The sequence below is a fragment of the Scyliorhinus torazame genome, chromosome 4 (assembly GCF_047496885.1).
Source record: "Scyliorhinus torazame isolate Kashiwa2021f chromosome 4, sScyTor2.1, whole genome shotgun sequence".
In the NCBI taxonomy this organism is placed as follows: Eukaryota; Metazoa; Chordata; class Chondrichthyes; order Carcharhiniformes; family Scyliorhinidae; genus Scyliorhinus; species Scyliorhinus torazame.
Genome location: NC_092710.1, coordinates 342,297,380 through 342,323,863, shown reverse-complemented (window position 1 = coordinate 342,323,863; position 26,484 = coordinate 342,297,380). Strand labels below are relative to the sequence as shown.

General features: G+C 50.3%; 1 protein-coding gene across 1 annotated transcript in view; it reads right to left on the bottom strand.

Moving 5' to 3' along the window:
• Positions 1–26,484, bottom strand: part of LOC140411187 (cullin-9) — a 463,592-nt gene that overhangs the window by 217,327 nt on the left and 219,781 nt on the right. The window contains exons 19-21 of the mRNA XM_072500276.1: positions 21,514–21,647; positions 14,710–14,895; positions 7,609–7,733 (exon numbers count right to left, since the gene is read on the bottom strand). Coding sequence (XP_072356377.1) covers positions 7,609–7,733; positions 14,710–14,895; positions 21,514–21,647 — 445 coding nt within the window. The remainder of the gene's footprint in view (positions 1–7,608; positions 7,734–14,709; positions 14,896–21,513; positions 21,648–26,484) is intronic.

Here is a 26,484-nt window from a genome sequence, read left to right as displayed (position 1 = left end):
CTCGCTACAGCCGAAAGTGCTCCAACCTCCGCCAATTCATAGCCACACTCGCCACCGGGGCTCTATATAGGAGCCTGACCCAACTGATAAACCCCTCCCCGAACCCAAACCTCCGCAGCACTTCCCAAAGATACTCCCACTCCACCCGGTCGAAGGCCTTCTCCGCGTCCATAGCTGCCACTACCTCCGCCTCTCCCTCCACCGATGGCATCATAATCACGTTGAGGAGCCTCCGCACATTGGTGTTTAGCTGCCTGCCCTTTACAAATCCCGTCTGGTCCTCATGAATCACCCCAGGGACACAGTCCTCAATTCTCGTGGCCAGCACTTTTGTCAGCAACTTAGCATCCACATTGAGGAGCTGAGATCGGTCTATATGACCCACATTGCAGCGGGTCCTTCTCCCGCTTCAGAATCAGCGAGATCAGCGCCCCGGACATTGTCGGGGGCAGGGTCCCCCCCCCCTCCCTTGCCTCATTGAAAGTTCTCACTAGCAACGGGCCTAGCAGGTCAACATATTTCCTATTAAACCCGACCGGGAACCCATCTGGCCCTGGGGCCATACCCGCCTGCATGTTCCCCAATCCTTTAACCAGCTCCTCCAACCCAATTGGCGCCCCTAAACCAGCCACCTCCTGCTCCTCCACCCTCGGGAACCTCAGTTGATCCAAAAATCGTCGCATCCCCTCTTCACCCGCTGGGGGCTCAGATCTGTACAGCTCTTCATAGAAGTCCTTAAATACCTTATTTACTCTCACCGCACTCCGCACCGTATTCCCCCTGCTATCCTTAACTCCACCTATCTCCCTCGCTGCCACCCTCTTACGGAGCTGGTGTGCCAGCATCCGGCTCGCCTTCTCCCCATACTCGTACGTCGCCCCCTGTGCTTTCCTCCACTGTGCCTCTGCTTTCCCTGTGGTCAACAGGTCAAACTCCGTCTGGAGGCTTCGCCGCTCCCCAAGTAGTCCCTCCTCGGGGGGCCTCTGCATATCTCCTGTCCACCCTGAAGATCTTCCCCACCAACCTCTCCCTCTCCCTGCCCTCTCTCTTCTCCCTGTGGGCCCTAATGGAGATCAACTCTCCCCTAACCACCGCCTTCAACACCTCCCAGACTACCCCCTCCTGCACCTCTCCGTTGTCATTGGCCTCCAAGTATCTCTCAATGCACCCCCGCACCCTCCCGCACACCACCTCATCCGCCAGTAATCCCACATCAAGAAGCCACAGCGGGCGCTGGTCCCTCTCCTCTCCTAACTCTAGCTCCACCCAGTGCGGGGCGTGGTCTGAGATGGCTATGGCCGAATACTCCGTTCCTTCCACTTTCGGGATTAGCGCCCTACTCAAAACAAAAAAATCTATCCGTGAGTAGGCTCTATGTACATGGGAAAAGAATGAAAATTCCCTGGCCAGGGGCCTAGCAAACCTCCATGGATCCACTCCCCCCATCTGGTCCATAAACCCTCTAAGCACCTTGGCAGCAGCCGGCCTCTTCCCCGTCCTGGATCTGCAGCGATCTAATGCTGGATACAGCACCGTGTTGAAATCCCCCCCCCCACTATCAAGCTCCCTGCCTCCAGGTCCGGAATCCGACCAAGCATGCGCTTCATAAATCCGGCATCATCAGTTCGGGGCGTATACGTTCACCAGTACCACCCACACTCCCTGCAACCTACCACTCACCATCACGTATCGACCCCCATTATCCACTACAATATTCTTGGCCTCAAACGACACCCGCTTCCCCACCAGTATTGCAACCCCTCTGTTCTTCGCATCCAGCCCAGAATGGAATACCTGTCCTACCCATCCCTTTCTTAACCTGACCTGGTCTGCCACCTTCAGATGTGTCTCCTGAAGCATGACCACGTCTGCCTTCAGTCCCTTTAAGTGCGCGAACACTAGGGTCCTGTTAACCGGCCCATTCAGGCCCCTCACATTCCAAGTTATCAGCCGGATTGGCCCCCCCCCCCCCCCGCCGACTAGCCATCTCCTTTTCTAGGCCAGTCACGTGCCCGCGCCTCCCGCACTCTCCAGTCCCCCAGACGGCGGACCCCCGCCCCGAACACCTCTCCTATTTCCAGTTACCCATTGGCCAATGCAGCAGCAACCCTGTACCCCCCCTCCCCCCGCTAGATCCGTATCTAGCTCTTTTGCTCCCCCCATAACACTCCCGTAAGTCAGCAGACTCCTGCTGATCCCGGCCTCTTCCGCCTTCCCATCAACCCCCCCAGTGTGGGAATCCCCCCTCCCCCTCCTCCCTAGCAGTCAGTGTGCGCTCCTCCGACCCCCGCCGTCCTTCCCTAGCGCGGGAAAAAGCCCGCGCTTTCCTGAGCCGGCCCCGCCCCCTCTGGCGCAGCTCCTTTTGCGGCCTTATCTCAATTCCCCCATCCCCGGGCCTCTCCTCCCTCCAACACCGGCACCCACACTCTCCCACAGTCTCCCCATCAAATCCCTTCATCCATCCCCATCCAGCACCCAACCAAGGGAACATTCCCTACACGTAGTCAAAACCATAGATACAGCAAACATCCCCCCCACAACAACAAACCCTCAATTTGAGTCCAACTGTTCAGTCTGTATAAAGCTCCAAGCCTCCTCAGGCGTTTCGTAGTGGTGGTGCCGATCTTGGAATGTGACCAACAATCGTGCTGGCTGCAGCATACCGAACTTCACCCCCTTCCGATGGAGCACCGCCTTGGCCCGGTTAAAGCCAGCTCTCTTCTTGGCCACCTCTGCACTCCAGTCCTGGTAGATTCGGATCTCCGTGTTCTCCCACCTGCTGCTCCGCTCTTTCTTGGCCCATCTCAGGACACACTCTCTATCCATAAAGCGGTGAAACTTCACCACTACAGCCCTTGGGTCTCCTCGCCAGGACCCGGTGAGCCCCATCCAGCTCCAGGGGCCTCGGGAAAGCTCCCGTGCCCATCAGCGAATTGAGCATCGTGCTCACATATGCCCCGGTATCGGGCCCCTCAACTCCTTCAGGGAGACCCAGAATCCGAAGATTCTTCCTTCTCGACCTATTCTCCAGGTCCTCAAATCTTTCCGCCCACCCCTTACGCAGCGTCTCTTGTGCCGCAGGGAAATCGATGCCTGCCCCAAGGTTTGTGGCATCACCCCCTTCCCTATCGCCTCTTCAAACATACCCACCGGAAACCCATTCGGCCCCGCCACCTTCCCCGACTGCATCCTCCCAATCGCATCCTTTATCTCCTGCTCCACTATCGCTCCTTCTAATGTAGCCCTGTCCCCCTCCCCTAACCTCGGGTATTCCCACCCATCTAGAAATTCATGCATCTCACGGTCTCCCCCGGGTGGCTCTGACCTGTACAACCTCTCACAAAATTCTTCAAAAACCTTGTTAATCAGATCCGGAGCCACCACCAACTTGCCTGCCCTATCCCTCACCTGAACAATTTCCCTTGCGCTGCTTCCCTCCGGAGCTGACCTGCTAACAGCCTTATCTCCATGTTCGTAAACTGCACCCCTTGCTCGTCTCAGTTGGCGCACCGCCTTCCTGGTAGATAGTCAGTCAAAGCTCACCTGTAGTTCCTGCCTCTTTTCCAGCTTTGCTGGGTCCCCATCCTCTGCATAACTCCTATCTACCTCCAATATCTCATCTATTACCCTCTGCAGCCCCAACCTCTCCCCTTTGTCCACCCTGGCCTTAAACAAGATCACATCCTCCCCTCACAACCGCCTTTAGAGCCTCTAAGATGACCGCCTTGACACCTCACCCGTATAGTTGAAACCTACATATTCCTTAATAACCTTTTCAATTTTGTCACAAAACACTTGGTCTCCCAAAAGTCCCACATCGAATTTCCACCCCGGCCTCTGCGCTACCCCCTTCTCCAGCACCATATTCACCCAATGCGGAGCATGATCTGACACTGCAATTACCGAATATTCCGACCCCTTAACCCCAGCCAATAAAGCCTTCCCCACTATGAAAAAGTCGATTCGCGAATATACCTTATGGACTGCTGAGAAAAACGAGTACTCCCGCTCCCTCGGGTGCAGAAACCTTCAAGGGTCCACTCCCCCATTTCCACCATTAGCCCAGCTAACGCCTTCGCCCCCCCCCTGATGGGACCAGCGAGCGCAGCCGTGACCTGTCCAACCTTGGTTCCTGCACCAAGTTCCAGTCCCCCCCCACTATCAGTTTGTGTGTGTCCAAGTCGGGGATGGCCCCAAACACCTTCTTTGCGAATCCCACATCGTCCCAATTATGGCCGTATACACTTGGCAGCGCCACTAACCTCCCCTCCAGCGCCCCCGTCACAATCACATATCTATCTCCCTGATCTGCCACCACCTTCTCCATCTGGAAGTGTACTCTTTTGCTGACCATTACCGCTACCCCTCGAGCCCTTCCGTCAAGTCCAGAGTGAAACACCTGACTAACCCAGCCCTTTTTAAGAGTCACCTGGTCCTTCACCCTCAAGTGAGTCTCCTGCAGCATTGCTACATCGGCTTTCAAACTTTTAATATGCACAAGCACCCTTGACCTCTTGACCGGACCTCCTAACTCCCTCACGTTCCACGTGACTATCCTAACTGGGGGTCTCTCATCCCCCTCCCCCACCCTTCTTATCCACCATCATCATACCACCGGGTCCTGCCCCACAAGCCTGACCCGCCCCTATCCATTATTAACATCGAACCCCTTCCCCCCCCTCCCAAACCCCCCCCCCCTACATTTCCTCTCGAAAAAAAATCTCTCCCCGCCCCTCACACCCCGCTTGCCCCGTAGGCCCATCGAAACCTGCCAACCAGGCTCCAATGTCCGCAGCCCTTCTCTCACCTCACCTCCGTTCACTAGCCGACTCCCGCCACTGTATACCATCCCCTCCCACCCAGTCCCAGAGAAAGAAAAAACAGAAACACCAATCGAACCCATACAATTCACTAAACTAAGATATAACCGTCGCAACACAGGATGCCAATCAACCCAACCAATAACTTTAACTCTGTAACAATGTGAAGAGAAGTAAATTACAATACACGTCAGTAAAAAGAAAGTTATAACATTTATACATTTTCCAGCTCCCCATTCACAGTCCACAGCCTCTCTTCCAGCTCCGCTCCTCACGTCTGTCCCAAGCCTTCTGCCCTGACGAATGCCTCAGCCGCCTCCGCTGTCTCGAAATAAAAGTCTTTGGCACGTCACCCTCAGCTTCGCCGGGTACACCATACCAAATCGCACCCCCTTCTTGTACAGTGCCGCCTTCACTCGCCCGAACGCCGCTCGTCTTTTTGCCAACTCCACTGTCAAGTCCTGATAGGTCCGAACTCCGGCACCATCCCACTGCACCTCACGCTTCTGCTTCACCCGGCTTAACACCTTCTCCTTCGTGCAGTACTTATGGAAGCAGATGATGACTGCTCTTGGCGGCTCATTCACTTTGGGCTTCGGCCTTAATGACCGATGAGCTCGGTCCAGTTCGTACTGAGAGGGGTTCTCACCCTCCCCCATCAGCTCCGCCAACGTCTTAGCAAAGTACTCTGTTGGCCTTGGACCCTCTATCCCTTCAGGCAAGCCCACAATTCTTAGATTGTGCCGCCTCGAGCCGTTCTCCAAGTCCTGAAGCTTTGCTCGGAGCCCTCTGGTGACCTCCACCGCCCTCCGCAACTCGTCCCCCATCGAGGTGAGCTGGTCGCTGTGCTGCAACGCGGCCTCCTCCACTTCCTTCATCTTCTCGCCCAGCTTTCTCACCTCGGCCGATGTCTTTGCCACAGCTACTCTCACCGGGGCGATTGCCTCCTCCACCAATGACTTCAATGTGACCGCCATCTCCTTCCTTCATGTGCCTCGCAAACTGCTTTTCTAGCTCCACCGCCATCACCTCGGTCATCTTCTCCACTGTAAGACCATAAGACATAGGAGCAGAAGTAAGGCCATTCGGCCCATCGAGTCCACTCCACCATTCAATCATGGCTGATTTCAACTCCATTTACCCGCTCTCTCTCCATAGCCCTTAATTCCTCGAGAAATCAAGAATTTATCAACTTCTGTCTTAAAGACACTCATCGTAAGCAGTGCGGCCCCACCATGCGGTCCGGCCTCCGCCATCTTGTCAGCACTTTTGCTCGTCTTCTCATTTAACGGCGAGTCCGCGTTTCCTCCCTTCCTCGACGCTGCTTTTCGCATCCTTTAACGGCTTATTATTTTTCCTTTTCCTCACTCTTCCTTCCTTCTTCAATCTCAAATTTCTTTAAAACTTCTTTCTCTTCTTTTTTTTTGTATTCCTCCAGAATTTCCCTGGGACCGGGCTTCAATCTTCTTCCCACATTCTAGGTGGGAGCCATCCGATGTGGGACATCTCTCCTACATCGCGCCCTGACTTCGGGCCTGCTGCCTCGGCCTCGGCTTGGCTCCGCCCCCGCTGCTTCCTTCTAGTTTTCAAGAGAGAGAAAAAACAGAAAAAAAATTCTGTTTTCCTCTCCGTGGTCTCTCAGCCCTTCGGCTTTCAGGATGCTCCTTGGGGAAAGGCACGATCCCCGCTCCTCCTCCACGTGCAGCGTCCCCGCCGAACCCACCGGGCGCACCAGGAGGAGTTGATGAGGAGGCAAACCCTTCGCTTTGCCTGATGACGCGGTACGGTCCATCTGGTGTACGGAAAAGCCGTCAGGTTGTATGGCACAGTCCGGTGAGGCAGAGGGGAGCCATGTCTCTGTGAAACACAGTACACAGCAGTCTCTTGCTTTCCTATGAGAGGTAAATCTAGCATGAAGCTCTTCCAGCTTGTTTCCAATCGCTTGGATATTTGCCAGGAGTATGCCGGGGAGGGGAGACTTGAAACCACATTGCTTCAGTCTCATCTGTTTCCCTCGTTTCCTTAGTCAGCAGTTGCTTCTGGATGGTGCCAGGATCCGTTGGGAGAAGTCTGACTTTGTGGCAGGTAAGTGGTTGCATCTGGCGGAGTCCCGGGCGCTGCTTTCGGTTTCGCGTGACGCTGGTTTGCAATTCGGTTGGGCCCTGCGGTTTTGTGATGTGCACCATCTACAAGATGCACTGCCGGTAACTCACCAAGGTTCCTCAGACAGTATCAAACCCACGACCACTAACATATAGAAGTACAAGAGCTGCAGATACCTGGGAACGCCACCACCTGGAGGCTCCCCTCCAAGTCACTCACCACCCTGACTTGGAAATATATCGCTGTTCCTTCACTGTCGCTGGGGCAACATCCTGGAACTTCCTTCCTAACAGCACAGTGGTGTACCTGCACCTCCGGGACTGCAGCGGTTCAAGTAGGTGGGTCACCACCACCTTCTGAATGGCAACCAAGGATGGGCAAGAAATGCTGCCCTAACTGGCGACGTCCACCTCCCGTAAATGAATAATTTTTTAAAAGCCAAATATAGCCAGGGTCTCGGCAGACTTCACACGGGAGCAGCAGCTTCTGGGGGTGTGGCCTCTGTATGTCCCAATCACATCAATAAAATGCAGATTAGAATTGTTGGTAGATGAAGAAAAAGAGGGGTGAGGGATTGCTCTTGCGTTCCACGCAGAGGGCAGAAGAAAAATTAAAAGGGTGGAATTTCATGATCTGAAAGACAGTATCTTGGTGATCAGTGCAAATTTCTCATCCATCTCCTTACCTGTTGCTGTACTACGCCGTGCCAACACTGTGCTATCCCAGAGATACTGCTGGGCTTGCTCAGCATCTGTCCTTTCACAGACCCAGACGTGCTGCTGCTGCTGTCTTTTGATTTGTTTTTGCCATCTGCAAATTACAAACACATGTTTAAACGACTGTCAGTTCCAGCTGACTCTCACCTCTGATTTTCAAATCCCATTTTCTGAGAGAGTTCAAGGCAACAAGACCGTGATCATTCCGTACAATCTTGAGAGTCACAGCGGACCCGCCCAGGCACAGCGGTCCTGCCAAGGAACAGCGGTCCCGCCCACGCACAGCGGTCCCGTCCAGGCACAGCGGGCCCGTCCAGGCACAGCGGTCCCGCCCAGGCACAGCGGGCCCGTCCAGGCACAGCGGGCCCGTCCAGGCACAGCGGGCCCGTCCAGGCACAGCGGGCCCGCCCAGGCACAGCGGGCCCGTCCAGGCACAGCGGTCCCGCCCAGGCACAGCGGGCCCGTCCAGGCACAGCGGTCTCGCCCAGGCACAGCGGGCCCGTCCAGGCACAGCGGGCCCGTCCAGGCACAGCGGGCCCGTCCAGGCACAGCGGTCCCGCCCAGGCACAGCGGGCCCGTCCAGGCACAGCGGGCCCGTCCAGGCACAGCGGGCCCGCCCCGGCACAGCGAGCCCGCCCAGGCACAGCGGGCCCGTCCAGGCACAGCGGGCCCGTCCAGGCACAGCGGGCCCGTCCAGGCACAGCGGGCCCGTCCAGGCACAGCGGGCCCGTCCAGGCACAGCGGGCCCGTCCAGGCACAGCGGGCCCGTCCAGGCACAGCGGGCCCGCCCAGGCACAGCGGGCCCGTCCAGGCACAGCGGGCCCGTCCAGGCACAGCGGGCCCGTCCAGGCACAGCGGGCCCGTCCAGGCACAGCGGGCCCGTCCAGGCACAGCGGTCCCGCCCAGGCACAGCGGTCCCGCCCAGGCACAGCGGGCCCGTCCAGGCACAGCGGGCCCGTCCAGGCACAGCGGGCCCGTCCAGGCACAGCGGGCCCGTCCAGGCACAGCGGGCCCGTCCAGGCACAGCGGGCCCGTCCAGGCACAGCGGGCCCGTCCAGGCACAGCGGGCCCGTCCAGGCACAGCGGGCCCGTCCAGGCACAGCGGGCCCGTCCAGGCACAGCGGGCCCGCCCAGGCACAGCGGGCCCGTCCAGGCACAGCGGGCCCGCCCAGGCACAGCGGGCCCGTCCAGGCACAGCGGGCCCGCCCAGGCACAGCGGTCCCGCCCAGGCACAGCGGGCGCGTCCAGGCACAGTGGTCCCGCCCAGGCACAGCGGGCCCGCCCAGGCACAGCGGTCCCGTCCAGGCACAGCGGGCCCGCCCAGGCACAGCGGGCCCGTCCAGGCACAGCGGGCCCGCCCAGGCACAGCGGGCCCGTCCAGGCACAGCGGGCCCGCCCAGGCACAGCGGGCCCGTCCAGGCACAGCGGGCCCGTCCAGGCACAGCGGGCAGCAGATATAAAAGTCCCAACCTTGCTGAGCATAATAGCAGTTTGTAGCTACCCTAAAAGACTGGCTGAATATTGCAGATTCGGGCATGTGTTAAACAATACCACCAGAGATAGATTAGTCTGTGGTTTAAGGAACAAAAAAAAGCGGTTGTTAACCGAAAGCAACCTGACCTTAAAGAAAGCTTTGGAAGTTGGTGTATTCATAGAATTAGCAGCCAAAATAGGGGCTGGTTTAGCACGAGGCTAAATCGCTGGCTTTGAAAGCAGACCAAGGCAGGCCAGCAGCACGGTTCAATTCCCGTACCAGCCTCCCCGAACAGGGGCCGGAATGTGGCGACTAGGGGCTTTTCACAGTAACTTCATTTGAAGCCTACTTGTGACAATAAGCGATTTTCATTTTTCATTTCAAGAGTTGAGTTTGAGCATAAGAATTCACAAGTTGTCAGCCAAAACATGAACACAAACACAGATTCACACTTATCATAGGTGTACAAAAACTGGGCACTCAGCAACAGATTGTTGCCGCAAAGGCATCATGTGCAGGGATTGTGGTAGAAACGGCCACATTGAGCGTGCTTGTTGGAAAAACAAACAAGCTTCACGCAAATGTGGCAAAACACAAGAGCCGAATAAATCAAATGGGAATCTGAATAAAGGTAAAGCATCCACGTGGTACAAAAAGGACGTGAGAAGAAACTTGATTCAGTCTGAAGATGAACTGTCATTAAAGGTACTGGCTATTGCTGGTGAAACAAACCGTTACTGGGACACTCCATTACTGGATAGTCAGCTGGTGAAGATGAAGGATGACACTGGAGAAACTGTCTCACAGGTACCAGAAAATATGAAGAAAAGCTCCGACATATTGCTCTGAAATCCTCTTGGATAACGTTAAAAGAATTACGCTGGAGAAGTGGTGCAGTTGAGGGGTCGTATTGATGGAACTGCAATTAGATGGACGGCAGATTTGCTCTTGCACATAGTCAAAGAAAATGATCCAGCACCAACGGGAAGAACTTGGCTGGAAAAGATCAGATTAAACTGGGTAGAGGTAAATCTCATGACAGGTTTGTTGTAGTTGATTGATTGTTAATGTTATACTGTTTATTGTGTCAGGGACCTTTGATTTAAAGGAGGGGGAAAATGTGCGTATTCAGTGTTTCTAGCAGCTTTGCAGTGGAACAGGGGTAACTGCAAGAGACCAATCACACGACATCAGGTGCCATCATCGTTCGTTTACACCGGTAAATGGCAGTGTAACATAGCAACCTGTAGTGTTAACATCTTCTAATAAAGCTCTTAGTTTGGTGAACCACTGAAGCCTGTCAACTTCATTTTACAACGACCATCTCCTTAAAGAACTTCAATAAGTTGATTGAACATGATTTCTCTTTCACAAAACCATGTTGACTTTGTCTGATTACTTTGAACTTATCCAAGTGCCCTCTTATAACTTCCCTAATAACAGCTTCTAACATTTCCTTATGACAGTTGTCAAGCTAACTGGCCTGCAGTTTCCCCTTTCTGTCTCCCTCCCTGTTTGAATAATGGAGTTACATTTGCTATCTTCCAATCTAATGGAAACTTCCCCGAATCGGGGGGGGTTTCGCAAAATTAAAATCAATGCATCACCTTTCTCACTGGGCATTTCTTTTGAGACCCTAGGAGGGTCGGGACCAGGGCTCCTGTCAGCCCACAGCACCAACAATTCACTCAGTCCCACTTCTCTGGTGACTATAATTTTCCTGAGCTCCTCCCTCCCTTCCATTTCCTGGATTATAGCTGCTTCTGCGATGTTTCTTGTACCCTCTACGGTGTCTACTGCTGCAAAATGTTCCTGTTAAATTCACCTGCCATCTCCTTGTTTCCATTGCCAATTTTCCAGACTCATACAGGAGCTTTCTCACTTTGTTAACTCTTTTATTTTTTAAATATTTACAAAAGTGTGTACTAACCATATTTATATTTCTGGCTAGCTTTCTCCGTACTCTAAGTTTTCCTTCCTTATTAATTTTTTATGATATGGCGATGTCGGCATTGGACTGGGGTGGGCACAGTAGGAAGTCTTAAAACACCAGGTTTGTTTTGAATCACTAGCTTTCGGAGTGCAGCTCCTTCACCACGTGAATGAAGAGGTGGGTTCCACAACCACATATATAGACAAAGTCAATGATGCAAGATGATACTTGGAATGAGAGTCTTTACAGGTAATTAAGTCTTTCCAGGTCCAGACGGAGCGACTGGAGAGAGGGATAATCACAGTAACTAATCTTTTAGTCGTCCTTTGCTGTCGTTTATATTGTCTAATCGCCTGACCTGCCACACTGCACAACTACATGCTTTCTCTTAAGTTTGGTACTATCTTTAAACTTTCTAATTAACCGTGGATGGTGGGTCCGTCCCTTGTACTTAAATGTTTGCCACTGCATCTCTATTAACCTATCCTGTAACTGAATTTGTCAGTTCACTTTAGCGAGCTCAGCTTTTGTGCCCTCATAATTGCCCTTATACAAGTTTAAAATGCTAAGCTCAGAACTACTGCTCTCGTCCTCAAACTGAATGTAAAATTCAACCATATTATGGTTGCTGCCAGCTAAGGGTCCCTTCACTGTCAGATCATGCTCATTGCACAATACCAGGTCCAGTATAGCCTGCTCTCTGGTTGGTTCTAGAACATGCTGTTCTAAGCAAACTATCCAAAAACATTCAATGAACTCCTCACCAAGGCTACCTTTGCCCATCTGACTTTCCCAGTCTATATGTAAATTGAAATCTCCCATGATTACGGTTGTGTCTTTCTAACAAGCTCCAATTATCTTCCTTTATGCTTGGGCCAGCACGGTGGCGCAGTGGTAGCACTGCAGTCTCACGGCGCCGAGGTCCCAGGTTCGATCCCGGCTCTGGGTCACTGTCTGTGTGGAGTTTGCACATTCTCCCCGTGTTTCCGTGGGTTTCGCCCCCACACCCCAAAGATGTGCAAGGTAGGTGGATTGAACACGGTAAATTGCCCCTTAATTGGAAAAAATGAATTGGGTACGCTAAATTAAAAACCAAAAATCTTCCTTTATGCTCCACCCTACCACGTTACCGTTAGGGGGCCTGCACACAACCTCCAGAAGTGACTTCATGCCTTTACCATTTGTCATCTCTACCCAAACGGTTTCCACATCCTGATTTCCTTAACCTAGGTCATCCCTCTCCATTGTGATAATAACATTGTCAATGTTCTCTGTTGATTATTCTTGTGTCTACTATGTACGTACTGTGTACGTTCCTCGGTCGCAGAAAAATACTTTTCACTGTACTTCGATACATGCGACAATAAATCAAATCAAGACTTCCGGTTGCAGCTATGCCTGGGTAGGTCGCACGTCGGGCAGCTCCCACCAAGTCGGACTTTTGGGCCCTTTTGAGGAGCCCCAGCGGCACTTGGACGACGATTCCCGGTGTGGGAAGGCAGCAGTAAGGTTCCCCCAGCATTGTATGGAGTAGACCAGGAGTGGAGTGGTCAAAAATAAATCAAACCATTAACAGAGCCACCCTTCCAGCTTTTCTTCACTCCCTGCCCTTCTTAAATATCCTGTACCCTTCAATATTCAGGTCCCAATCCTATAGCCCTTCTATAATAGCAATCAAATTGTTTTATTTATACATGCGCTCAGTTCATCTGTTTTGTTTTGATTGCTACATGCATTCAGATACAGAGCTTTTAGTGGTATCCTTTTATTCTTTTTATAACATCTCATCTGATTGGCTGTTACAATTGCACTCTCTATCTCTATTCCTTCCTGTCACGGTCTGTTTTTCATTTCCCGTAATAATACGTTTCGCTTTTGCCTTGTCTCTGCTCTTTGATTTATCATATCTTCCCAAATTTGATCACTTGCCCCCAACTATTTATTTTTAAATTCTCTCTACTTTCCTAGTTATGCAGGTCGCAAGAATACCAGTGAAGACCATTCCAACAGATCCCAGTTTCCCCAGGATTAGTGTCGGTGCCCCACACACTGGAACGCACTCCTTCCACACCAGTCTTTCAGCCACACATTCATATTTCTAACCTGATTTGTCCTATGACAAGTTGCATGTGGACCAGTTAATAATCCAGAGATTACGACCTTTGAGGTTCTGAGGTCCTCGTACCGACTCTGCAGAACCTCCTTCTTTATAATAATAATAATCTTTAATAATCTGTGCTACCATGCTGCCCATTATCCTGCCTAAGTCACCACTGGTACTTAGAAGGACCACAAAGACTAAGTCCTCCCCCATCCACTGCCAGTACCTCACCTGCCCTGAGCCCTGGCACTGAGCAGCCAACACAGCCACCTGGGCTCACACTCTTTTCTGCAGAGAACGGTGTCACTCAGTCTGACTATTCATAAGGCCATAAGACATAGGAGCAGAATTAGGCCACTCGGCCCATTGAGTCTGCTCCGCCATTCAATCATGGCTGATATTTTCCCATCCCCATTCTCCTGCCTTCTCCTCATAACCCCTGATTCCCTTATTGATCAAGAACCTATCTTTCTCTGTCTTAAAGATACTCAGTGATTTGGCCTCCACAGCCTTCTGTGGCAAAGAGTTCCACAGATTCACCACCCTCTGGCTGAAGAAATTCCTCCTCATCTCGGTTTTGAAGGATCGTCCCTTTAGTCTGAGATGGTGTCCTCTGGTTCTAGTTTCTCCTACAAGTAGAAACATCCTCTCCACGTCCACTCTATCCAGGCCTCGCAGTATCCTGTCCCCTATTACCACTACATTCCTTTTTGCTCCTCTACTTGAATGGCTTCCTGTACCACAGTGCCATGGCTAGTCAGCTCATCCACCCTACAGCTCCCAATCTCATCCAAACAAGCTAAATAAACTGCAAACCTGTTGGACAATTGCAAAGGCTGAGACTCCTGTTCTCCAAGTCCCTTCTTGCCTCACTTGCATTAACGCCCTCCTGTCCCTGACCACTGACCAAATCAGAAGACTTTGCCCCAAGAGGTGTGAACCACCAGCTGCTAGACTATTTTGAATCTTAGGAATAGAATAAACCTTTATCACTTACCAGATACTCATCAAATCACTAGCTTCTTCTTCCGTAGCAGAGTGAGAACACTTTCTCAAGGCTTAGAAAGTCAGAAAGCAATAAGCAAAAGGACAACTCTTACTCTAACTCCCTTAATTACCCAACTCTCAGAACACTGTTCTAAATCCCACTTGTTATTCTTAATCACTATTGTAATAAAACTATTGTTTGCTCCAGATTATTAACAGCTGCTTGCTCTATTAAAGTTTAGTTGCCCTTTTCTAAAATCTAAATATGATATATCTGACAAGGTGCATCTGCTAAGAATCAGAAGTGTAACATTTTTGGCAAAAAAACCTCCATCAGTTTCACAATGACAATTCAAACACGATACAACACCCTGCAGAGCGGAGGCTACGATGGGTAATATAGTAAAGAATGTCAACAATGATTGTACTTCAAAACAATTCATTGTACATGAAGCACTTTGGGACATGAGAGAATTGATAAAGGACAATATCAATGCAAGTTTGCTCCTTCTTTCTAAAAGCCTTCCAGTTTTGTAATAAGCTCATGAAAAGATAATCATGGCCAACATGCTTACCAGGTTTAGTAGTTGGTTTTAGCTCCTCCATTTCCATCCGGCTGGTATCTACATGGACCAGAAGGTGACAGAGGCGTCGAACCCTGGAATTAAATACGGCCGCTCGGCCTTTTCCCCGTTTCAAGACTTCGGAATTCTCCAGGTATTCACTCAGTAGCCAGGATAATGGGCTAGGATTAGTGTTTTCTGAAGCAAGACATCAAAATAAACATGCAAAACAACAATTTATATAACTGCTCAGCTATAATCTTTGTCATTCAGAATACATATCGAGTTGTCACAAGGTGTACTCAGTGTGTTGATATATTTTATTCATTCATGCGATGTGAGCCTTGCTGGCTGGGCCAGCATTTATTGCCCATCTCTGAGAGCATTTAATAGTCAACCACATTGCTGTGGATCAGGAGTCAGATTTCCTTCCCTAAAGGACATCAGTGAACCAGATGGGTTTTTACAAAAATCGACAACAGTTTCATGGTCACCTTTTATTTCCAGATTTTTATTGAATTCAAATCTCACCCTCTGCCAGGGCGGGATTCGAACTCGGATCCCCAGAGCATAGCTCTGGGTCACTGGATAGTCCAGCGATAGTACCACTATGCCTCCCCGCATGATAGACAGGAAAGAAAAACGCTAAACCTAATGTTCTTCAAAGGCATGTGATACTTTATTGGTGAACTCTTCATTCACACCTCAAGTTCTCACCATGAGTAATAAACAGATCAGAATTTTAGATAGCTGCAGTACAGGAACAGGCCACTTGGCCCATTCAACCTGTACCAATGCTTCCCCCACACAAGCTGCCTAATCGAATCCCATTGCTCTGCTCATTCTCAAGCTTTAATATTCGATCGATTCAAGCAACTGAATAATTCCCCATTAAACAAATGGAGGGGCTCTGTTTTATCAACAATCTATGACTGATAATGTCACTTCTTAATCACTATGTTTCTCCTAATTTCCCATTGAAGGTCAGAGGTCTACAACACAGAAAAGGAACTTTGGCTCATCGCATTAGTGCCGGTCAAAAACAACCATCTAACGATTCAAATTGCATTTTCCAGCACTTGGCCCATAGCCTTGGCATCGCAAATACACATCGAAATACTCTTGTTCCGAGAGCCTCTGCCTCCACCACCCTTTCAGGCAGCTAGTTCCAAACTCTCACCATCCTCTGGGTGAAAAAGCTTTTCCTCACCTCCCCTCTAAACCTCCTACTTTAAAAAAAAAAAAATTTGATTGGAGTATTTGTAAATTCTCATAACAAACACAGAAAAAGCACAATCAGTGTTAAACATTAATAGTGCAAAAATAGATAATTTCCCGAACGGCTCTGGCTTCGCAGACCATCGAGAATAACAAAAAACAAACAAACACAACACTTCCCCCCCCCCCCACACGGAAAGCTGCTACTGCCGACATTTTAAATTAAATTTCCCCAAGTAAGTCGACGAACGGCTGCCACCTCCGGGAGAACCCTAACATTGACCCTCTTAAGGCAAACTTTATTTTCTCGAGACTGAGAAACCCAGCCATGTCACTGACCCAGGTCTCTACACTCGGGGGTTTAGAGTCCCTCCACATTAACAAGATCCGTCTCCGGGCTACCGGGGAGGCAAAGGCCAGAACGTTGGCCTCTTTCACTCCCTGAACTCCCGGGTCTTCTGACACACCAAAGGTCACCACCTCTGGACTTGGCACCTAGCACCTTGGACATTGCCTTGGCAAACCCCTGCCAGAACCCTCCAAGCTTCGGGCATGCCCAAAACATGTGGACATGGTTTGCTGGGCTTCCCGCACACCTCGCACATCTGTCTTCCACCCCAAAAAACTTGCTCATCCTCGCCGCCGTCATGTGTGCCCGGTTCACCACCTTCAACTGTATCAGACTGAGCCTGGCACAGGATGAGGCGGAATTGACCCTACTTAGGGCTTCCACCACAGTCCCGGCTCGAACTCCCCTCCTAACTCCTCCTCCCACTTGCCTTTAAGCTCATCCACCGGGGTTTCCTCCGCCTCCAACAGCTCCTGGTAGATGTCAGACACCTTCCCCTCACCCACCCAGGTACCGGACACTACTCTATCTTGTGTTCTCCGTGGCGGCAGCAGCGGGAAGGCCACCACCTGCTTCCTCAGGAAGGCGCGCACTTGTAGATACCTAAAGCTGCTCCCTGGCGGCAGTTTAAATTTGTCCTCCAGCGCCTGCAGGCTGGGAAAGCTTCCATCTATAAACAGGTCACCCATCCTTTCGATACCCGCCCTCTGCCAGCTCTGGAACCCGCCATCCATCCTGCCCGGTAGGAACCTGTGTTTATTACATATCGGGGTCCAGACCGCACTCCTTCCATCCTCTTGTGTCTCCTCCACTGCCCCCAGATCTTCAGTGCCGCCACCACCACTGGACGTGTGGAGTATCGGGCCGGCGAGAACGGCAGAGGTGCCGTTACCAGCGCTCCCAAACTGGTGCCTTTGCATGACGCTGCCTCCAACCGCTCCCATGCCGACCCCCCCCCCCCCCCCCCCCAATACCCACTTCCTGATCATGGCAATGTTGGCCGCCCAGTAGTAGTTGCAAAAGTTCGGCAGCGCCAGCCCACCCTTCCCCGGCTGCGTTCCAGCAGCTCTCTTTACTCGCGGGGTCTTGTTCGACCACACAAATCCCGAGACGATCTTATTAACCCGCTTAAAAAAGACCTTGGGGATGAAGATGGGAAGGCACTGGAATACAAATAGAAACCTGGGGAGGACCGTCGTTTTCATGGTCTGTACCCTCCCCGCCAGAGACAGCGGGAGCATGTCCCATCTTTTAAAGTCCCCTTCCATTTGTTCCACCTGCTGGGTCAGATTAAGCTTATGCAACGAATCCCACTTCCGGGCCGCTTGTATACCCAGGAAACGAAAACTCTTCTCTACCCTCCTCAGCGGCAGCTCACTCAGTCTCTTCTCCTGTCCTTTAGCCTGGATCACAAACAGCTCGCTCTAACCCACATTCAATTTATACCCCGAGAAACTGCCAAGTTCCCTTATGAAATGAAAATCGCTTATTGTCACAAGTAGGCTTCAATGAAGTTACTGTGAAAAGCCCCTAGTCGCCACATTCCGGCGCCTGTTCGGGGAGGCTGGAACAGGAATTGAACCGTGCTGCTGGCCTGCCTCGGTCTGCTTTCAAAGTCAGCGATTTAGCCCTGTGCTAAACAGCCCCTTAAGATCCGCATGACCTCCCCCATCCCCTCCAGTGGGTCCGAAATATACAGGAGGCGATCATCCGTGTAAAGCGAGACCCGATGCGAGACCCCCCCCCTGCCAGTTCCTTGAAGCTCTCAGCGCTATGGCCAGCAGCTCAATGGCTAGAGCAAATAGTAACGGGGAAAGGGGACACCCTTGCCTAGCCTTAATGAATCCAGTCTGGTCCTCCCCTATCACCCAGGGACACAATCCTCTATCCTAATGGCCAAGGTCTTTGCCAATAGCTTGGCATCCACATTTAGTAACGAGATTGGCCTGTAAGACCCACACTGTTCAGGGTCCTTCTCCTGTTTCAGAATGAGTGAGATCGAGGCCTGTGACATTGTAGGGGGGAGAATTCCCTTCTCTCTCACCTCAATAAAGCTCCTCATCAGCAGTGGGCTCAACGCCTCTGAGAATTTTTTGAAAAATTCCACGGGGAAGCCATCTGGCCACGTAGCTTTGCCCGACTGCATGCCCTCTAGCCCCTTAATAATTTCTTCTATCTCGATCGGCACCCCCAGCCCCTCTACCACCCTCGGGAACCTCAACTGGTCCAGAAATTGCCTCATCCCTTCCGCACCCGCCGGAGGTTCCGACTCATATAGTTTGCTGCAGAATTCCTTAAAGACTTCATTCACCCCCTTTGGGTCTAAGACCAAGTTACCCTCCTTATTCTTTACTCCCCCAATCTCCCTGGCCGCCTCTCTCTTCCTAAGCTGGTGCGCCAGCATCCTGCTCGCCTTCTCCCCATATTCATACACCGCACCGTTAGCCTTCCTCAGCTGTTCTACCACTTTCCCGGTGGTCAACAATTCAAACTCCGCCTGAAGCTTTCGCCGCTCCCTCAGGAGTCCCGCGTCCGGGGCCTCCGCATACTTCCTAGCCACCTGGAGTATCTCCTCCACCAATCACTCCCTCTCCGCCCTTTCCCTCTTTTCTTTATGGGACCGGATCGATACAAGTTCCCCTCGAATAACTGCCTTCAGGGCTTTACAGACCGTCGCTGCCGATACTGCTCCCGTGTCATTTGATTCCAAATAGTTCTGGATACTCTTATTCACCCGCCCGCGAACCACCTCGTCCGTTAACAACCCCACGTCCAGTCTCCACAGCGAGCGCTGTCCTCTCTCCTCCCCAAGCCGCAAATCCACCCTGTGCGGGGCATGGTCCGACACTGTAATCGCCGAGTATTCCGTCCCCGTCAACTTTGGGATCAACGCCTTGCCCAGAACAAAAAAATCAATACAGGAATAGACTTTGTGGACATGGGAGGAGGAGGAAAACTCCTTTACCCTCGGCCGTGTCAACCTCCAGGGGTCTACGCACCCCCCCATCTGTTCCATAAAGCCCTTCAGCTCCCTTGCCGCCGCCGGCCTCTTCCCTGTCCTGGATTTTGAGCGATCCAATTCAGGTTCAATGACCGTATTAAAGTCCCCTCCCATGACTATGTTTTGTGACTCAAGGTCTGGGATTTTGCCTAACACACGCCTCATAAAATCCACATCGTCCCAATTTGGGGCGTAGACATTCACGAGCACCACTCGGACCCCCAACAGCTTTCCACTTACCATGATATACCTACCCTCTTTATCAGCCACTATTCTCCCAGCCTCAAATGCCACTCGCTTGTTGATCAGAATTGCTACCCCCTGGTCATCGAGTCCAGCACCTGACCCACCCAACCCTTCCTTAATCTCATCTGATCTGTGACCTTCAGATGTGTCTCCTGGAGCATTGCCACGTCTGCCTTTCGTCCCTCTCTTCACTGGCCCATTCAGACCTCTCATGTTCCAAGTGGTCAGCCTGGACAACCCCCCCCCCCCACCTGACCGACTAGCCATGACCCTTTCTTGGCCAGTCCCAAGCGCCCCCTGCTTCCCCGAGTACCCTCTCAAGCAGCAGCCGCCTAGACCCTCCTTTTATTCCCTGAAGAAAATGTCTCCCTTGCCCGCAAAGCAGCCCCCCCCCCCCACGCCCTACCCCCTCTCCCCCAAACACCAGAAACCTAATCCCCAAACCAAACACCAACTCAATACTAAGTCACCCCCCCACCACGCTTCTGAGAGTCAACTGATCCATGCTGACCCCGATAGCCCCCACCCCTGGGGCCGGTCAGACTATTGCCTTACTGTTCGGACCCCTCCCCCCACATAGACAAAACCCAGAAAGTAAACATCAGCTCTCCCAAAGCCATTAGCAGAACCATAAAGTCGAGCAGACACACTCACTTAAAACAAAACCCAGTCCCCCGAAGGGTAATGCTAGCTTCAGGCCCCCCCCCGTATCAACCACCTTCTGAACAAAGCGCCCTCCAACCGTCCCTCCAACACACTCTCTCGCCCACGACTAACCGCAGTCTTCTTTAAAACAGAACACAATTACAATCCACCTCCTCCTCCCATCTTCGAAACATTAAGTGTCTCTTAACTCGAGTCCAACTTCTCTTTAACAAATGTCCAAACATCATCTGGTGACTCGAAATAAGTGTCGGTCCTCGTGCGTTACCCACAGTCTCGCTGGGTATAACACCCCAAACTTCTAAAAGAGGGTAGCCTTTGCCCGGTTGAAACCCGCACGTCTCTTGGCCAGCTCCGCTCCCAGGTCCTGATAGATGCGCACCTCATTATTCTCCTACTTGCTGCTCCATTCCTTCTTGGCCCATCGCAGGACGCGCTCCTTGTCTGAAAATCGGTGAAAACGGACCACCATGGCCCTTGGCGGGTCGTTTGCCTTGGGTTTCCTTGCGAGGGCTATGTGCCCTCCATCCAGTTCCAGGGGTCGAGGGAAGGCCCCCGCTCCCATCAGCGACTCCAACATACCCGCCACACACGCTCCCGCATCTGATCCCTCAATACCTTCAGGAAGGCCAATGATTCTTAAATTCTGCCTCCTGGTTCTGTTCTCCAGCTCCTCCAGCTTCTCCTGCATCTGCTTGTGGCGGTCCTCTAGCACCTCCTCCTTGTGCTCCATTACAGTTATCTCGACCTCTTGGTTGGAGAGTTTTAATTTGATCTCCTGGATCGCTTTCCCCTGGGCTGCCTGAGTCGCGATCATTTTGTCGATCGATACTTTCATCGGGTCAAGCGTATCCCTTTTTAGCTCGGCAAAGCAACTCTTAAAAAACTCCATCTGCTGCTCCTTTGGCCAGTGAGCCGCCGCTCCCTGGTCCTTGCCGGCTGCCATGCTTCGCCGCACTGCCAGCTCCCCTCGCTTCCCTCTGTCAGGATTAACTCGTTTCACACGGCCACTTCTGGTCCAGCTATCCATACACCGGGAGGGGAAATCCTCCTTCCTGCTGCTAACTCCACCGATTTATTCCATAAAGTCCACAAAAATCCAGGAGAAAAGGTCCGAAAGTTTGATTCAGGCGGGAGCTATCGAATGCGCGACCTACTCCTCCATGGCCGCCACCGGAAGTCCTCAAAACCTCCTACTTTTTAATGATTATCTTCAGTTTGTGCCTTCTCATTAATGGAAAACTTTATGACATGAGGGCAGGAAAGGAAAACAAAAAGTACATTGTCGAAGTCCAGGTTATAAAGTTCCTGGTCCATAACCTTGGTTTGCAATACATACCCAAAGCTGTGATATTGAATACAATGGGATTGATCAGAGCCTCCCAACATGTCCGGCCCAGTGCTTCAGCTGCCTCTGCATCTGGAAGGAAACGATCAGCAAACATCTGCTCATGGCGCAAAGCACTGTTTAACCTGTGAAGAAATGAAACTACTCATTTTCCATACCTCTATTCCAAACACAAATCTTTCTGATTGATTCTGAACTTACATTTCTTGGGATTGCCCTTCAATACTAAGCAGGACACGTTTTTATTAATCGCTGGCAGATATCATTCGGCACTGCTCATGGCAAGTCAGGGTTACACTTTTTAAAGGGACGTAGGGAGATAAAAATCTTTACTGAATTGGGAAAAACATTCATGGGACATCACCACAGCAACAAGGTCCTTGGAAACTTCCCTTTTGAAAATACTTAGTTTCATTGACATAAATGTAATGTTGTGTAAATAATTCCTGAGAGATTATTTTTTACAAAAAATTATCAAAGTAAAATGTAAGGCTCATGTTTCTTGGTGTGTTACAGAGAACAAAATCAGGTTACGTTCTCTATTTAATACATGGGGGGTCTTCAGAATATTTTCCATTGGAGTGGCTAGAATGTTAACTAAAGGCCGTAACAGCTGTGGGCAGCACGTTAGCACAGTGGTTAGCACAGTTGCTTCTCAGCTCCAGGGTCCCAGGTTCGATTCCCGGCTTGGGTCACTGTCTGTGGAGAGTCTGCACGTTCTCCCCGTGTCGCGTGGGTTTCCTCCGGGTGCTCCGGTTTCCTCCCAAGGTCCAAAGATATGCAAGTTAGGTGGATTGGCCATGTTAAATTGCCCTTAGTGTCCAAAAAGATTAGGTGGGGTTACTGGGTTACAGGAATAGGTTGGATGTATGGGCTTAAATGGGCTGCTCTTTCCGAGGGCTGGTGCAGACTCAATGGGCCGAATGGCCTCCTTCTGCCCTGTAAATTCTATGATTCTATGAGCAGGCAGCAGAGCTCAAAGCCATGGTGTGCTCCTCCTGCTCTATGTGGGAAACCAAGAACATTTCCAGTGCCCATGGTCAGCATGTGTATAGGAAGCGTATCCAGTTGCCGTTCCTGGATGCCCAGGTTTCATAGTTGGAGCAGCAGCTGGGCCACTGTGGAGCATCCATGCAGAGCATCGTGGATAGCATGAGAGGTGGTCACACAGCATGCTAAGAATCCACAGGCAGGAAGACAATGGGTGACCACCAAGCAGAGCAAGAGGACTAGGCAAGCAGTGCAGGAATCTTCTGTTGCTATTGTCCTGCAAAATAGTTATACCACTTTGGATACAATTGGGGGGAATGGCCTCTCATGGGGAATTTGTAACAGCCAAATTTGTTGCATCACAGTTGGTTCTGCTGCACAGGGGAGGAGCAAAACATTTTTGAATGCAATAGTTATAGGGAATTCATTGTTAAGCAGAATAGATAGGTCTTTCTGTAGCCACAAACGAGTCTCCAAGTTAGTATTTTGCCTCCCTGGTGCTAGGGTCAAGGAGGTCTCAGTGGTTAGAGGACATTCTGGAGGGGAGGGTGGTCAGTGGTCGTGGTACAAATGACAGATTAAAAAAAAGGGATGAGGACCTAAATGTACAATACAGGGAGTCAGGAAGTGTTGAAAAGAACAAAAGACAGAATTGTTGAATGGGAGAAGAGATAGGCAAAGAAATCAAAGGTTAGAATAAAACAGGGCCACAATGAAAAATAATGGGAACAGGACAAGGAATGTTAAAAAGACAAACCTCAAGGCTTTTGTCTTAACACGCGGACCATTCGCAATAAAGTGGATGAATTAATCATGCAAATAGATATAAACGGGTATAATATAGTCGGAATTACAGAGACATGGCAGCACGGTGACCAGGAATATGAATTGAACATTGATTATTCAGTAATCAGGAAGAACAGACAAAAAGGAAAAGGTGGTGGAATTGCATTGTTGGTTAAAGAGGAAATTAATGCAACAGTGAGGAAGGATATTAACTCCGACGATGTGGAATCTGTATGGGTGGAGCTGAGAAACACCAAGGGGCAAAAAACATTAGTGGGTGTTGTGTATAGACCCCCAAACTGTAGCGGTGATGTTGGGAATGGCATTAAACAGGCCATTGAAGATGCATGTGATAAAGGAACATCTGTAAATCTGTAATTATGGGTGATTTTAATCTAGATTGGGCAAATCAAATCATTTACAATACCACAGAGGAGGAATTCCTGGAGTGTTTATGGGACGGCTTTGTGGATCAATACGTTGAGGAACCAACTAGAGAATAGGCCACCCTCGACTGGGTACTGTGTAATGAGAAAGCAATTATTGGAAATCTAGTTATGCGAGACCCCTTGAGGATGAGCGACCATAACATTATAGAATTCTTAATCAAGATGGAGAGTGGTGTAGTTGCCTTTGAGACTAGAGTCCTGAACCTAAATAAAGGAAACTACGATGATATTCACAATATATATTAATGATTTTGATGAGGGAACAAAATGTAACATCTCAAAGTTTGCAGCTGATACCAAATTAGGTGGGAGGGTGAATTGTGACGAGGATGCAGAGATCCTACAGCATGAACTGGACAGGTTGGGCAAGTGGGCAAATCAATGGCAGGTGCAGTGTAATTCGGATAAGAGTGAGGTTAATCAAAAACAGGAAGGCAGATTACTACCTGAATGGTTGTAAATTGGGAGAGGGGAGTGTGCAGCGAGTCCTGGGTGTCCTTGTGCACCATTCGCTGAAGGTAAGCATGCAGGTGCTGCAGGCGGTAAAGAAGACTAATGGTATGTTGACCTTCATTGCGAGAGGTTTTGAGTATAGAAGCAGGGATGTGTTGCTGCAATTGTACAGGGCCTTGGCGAGGCCACACTTGGGAGTATTGTGTGCAGTTTTGGTCTCCTTCTCTGAGGAAGGATGTTCTTGCTCTTGAGGGAGTCCAGCGAAGGTTTACCAGACTGATCCCAGGGATGGCAGGACTGTCATATGAGGAGTGATTGACTAGGTTGGGATTGTTCTCGCTGGAGTTCAGAAGAATGAGGGGGGATCTCATAGAGACTTATAAAATTCTAACAGGACTAGACAGGGTAGGTGCAGGGAAGATGTTACCAATGATGGGTGCGTCCAGAACCCAGGGGTCGCAGCCTGAGGATTCAGGGTAAACCATTTCGGACAGAGATAAGGAGACACGTCTTCACACAAAGAGTGGTGAGTCTGTGGAATTCATTGCCAAGGAAGTAGTTTGATGCTAACACATTGAATATATTGAAGAGGCGGCTGGATATAGCACTTGGGGAGAATGGGATCAAAGGCTATGGGGAGAAAGCAGGATCGTGATGAATGGCGGAGCAGGCTCGAAGATCCAAAAGGACTCCTCCTGCTCCTATCTTCTATGTATCTATATGAGGTGCGGGTTAGCTATGATGGATTGATGAACGTTACTTAAAGGGGTGACAGTGGATAGGCAATGGCAAACATTCAGGGAGTGCATGGGGAAACTGCAACAATTGTTCATTCCTGCCTGACACAAAAATAAAATGGAAAAGGTGGGCAAACTATGGCTTACAAGAGAAATTAGAGATTGTTAGATCTAAGGAAGAGGCATACAAATTGACCAGGAAAAACAGCAGACCTGAGGATTGGGAGCAGTTTAGAATCAAGCAAAGGGATTGATTAAGAACGGAAAATACAGTATGAGAGTAAGCTTGTAGGAAACATAAAAACTGACTGCAAAAGCTTCTATGGGTACCTGAAGAGAAAAAGATTAGTTAAGACAAATCTAGGTCCCCTACAGTCAGATACAGGGGAATTTATAATGGGGAACGAAGAAATGGCTGACCAACTAAATACACACTTTCGTTCTGTCTTCACAAAGGACACAAATTACATACCAGAAATTTTGGAGAACACAGGGTTGAATGAGAGGGAGGAACTGAAGGAAATCAGTATTAATAGGGAGATGTGTTGGGGAAATTGATGGGATTGAAGGACAATAAATCCCCAGGGTCTGATCATTTACATCCTAGAGTACTTAAGTGGCCCTAGAAACAGCAGGTGCATTGGTGATCATCTTTCAAGATTCTAGATCATCTGCCAAGAAACTATAGACTCTGGAACAGTTCCTGCAGATTGGAGGTTGGCTAATAAAACCCCACTATTTAAAAAGGGAGGTAGAGAAAAAACAGGGAATTATAGACCAGTAAGCCTGATATCAGTAGTGGGGAAAATGCTGGAGTCCATTATAAAAAAATTAATAGCACAACACTTGGAAAACAGTGGCAGAATCGGACAGAATCCACATGGATTTATGAAGGGAAATCATGCTAGACAAATCTATTGGAATTCTTCGAGGATGTAACTTGTAGAGTAGACAAAGGGGAGTCAGTTGAAGTGGTATATTTGGACTTTCAAAAGGCTTTATCGTGTAAAATTAAAGTGCTTGGGATTAGGGGAAGTGTATTCAGACGGATAGAAAACGTGCTGGCAGACAGGAAACAAAGAGTTGTTTTCTAAATGGCAGGCAGTGAGTAGTGGGGAACCATAGGAATTGGAGCTGGGACCCCAGCTATTCACAATATATATTAATGATTTAGAGGGAACAAAATGTAATAACTCCAAATTTGCAAAAGACACAGAGAGGGTGAGCTGTGAGGAGGATGCAGAGATCCTTCAGTGTGATTTTGACAAGTTGAGTGAGTGGGCAATTGCATGATAGATGCAGTATAATTTGGATAAATGTGGGGTTAAAAAGTGGTTTTGGAGCAAAAGCCAATCTGGTGAACCTTCGTTTTACTGCCTCCTAGGAAAGTATAACCTTCCTGAAAGATGGAGATAAAACGCACACAGTACTCCAGGTGTGGTCTCACCAGCCTTAAAGCACTGCTGCAAGACTTGCATATTACAGCACTCCAATCTCATTGCAACAAAGACAAACGTGCTATTTGCCTTCCTCATCGCTTGCTATAC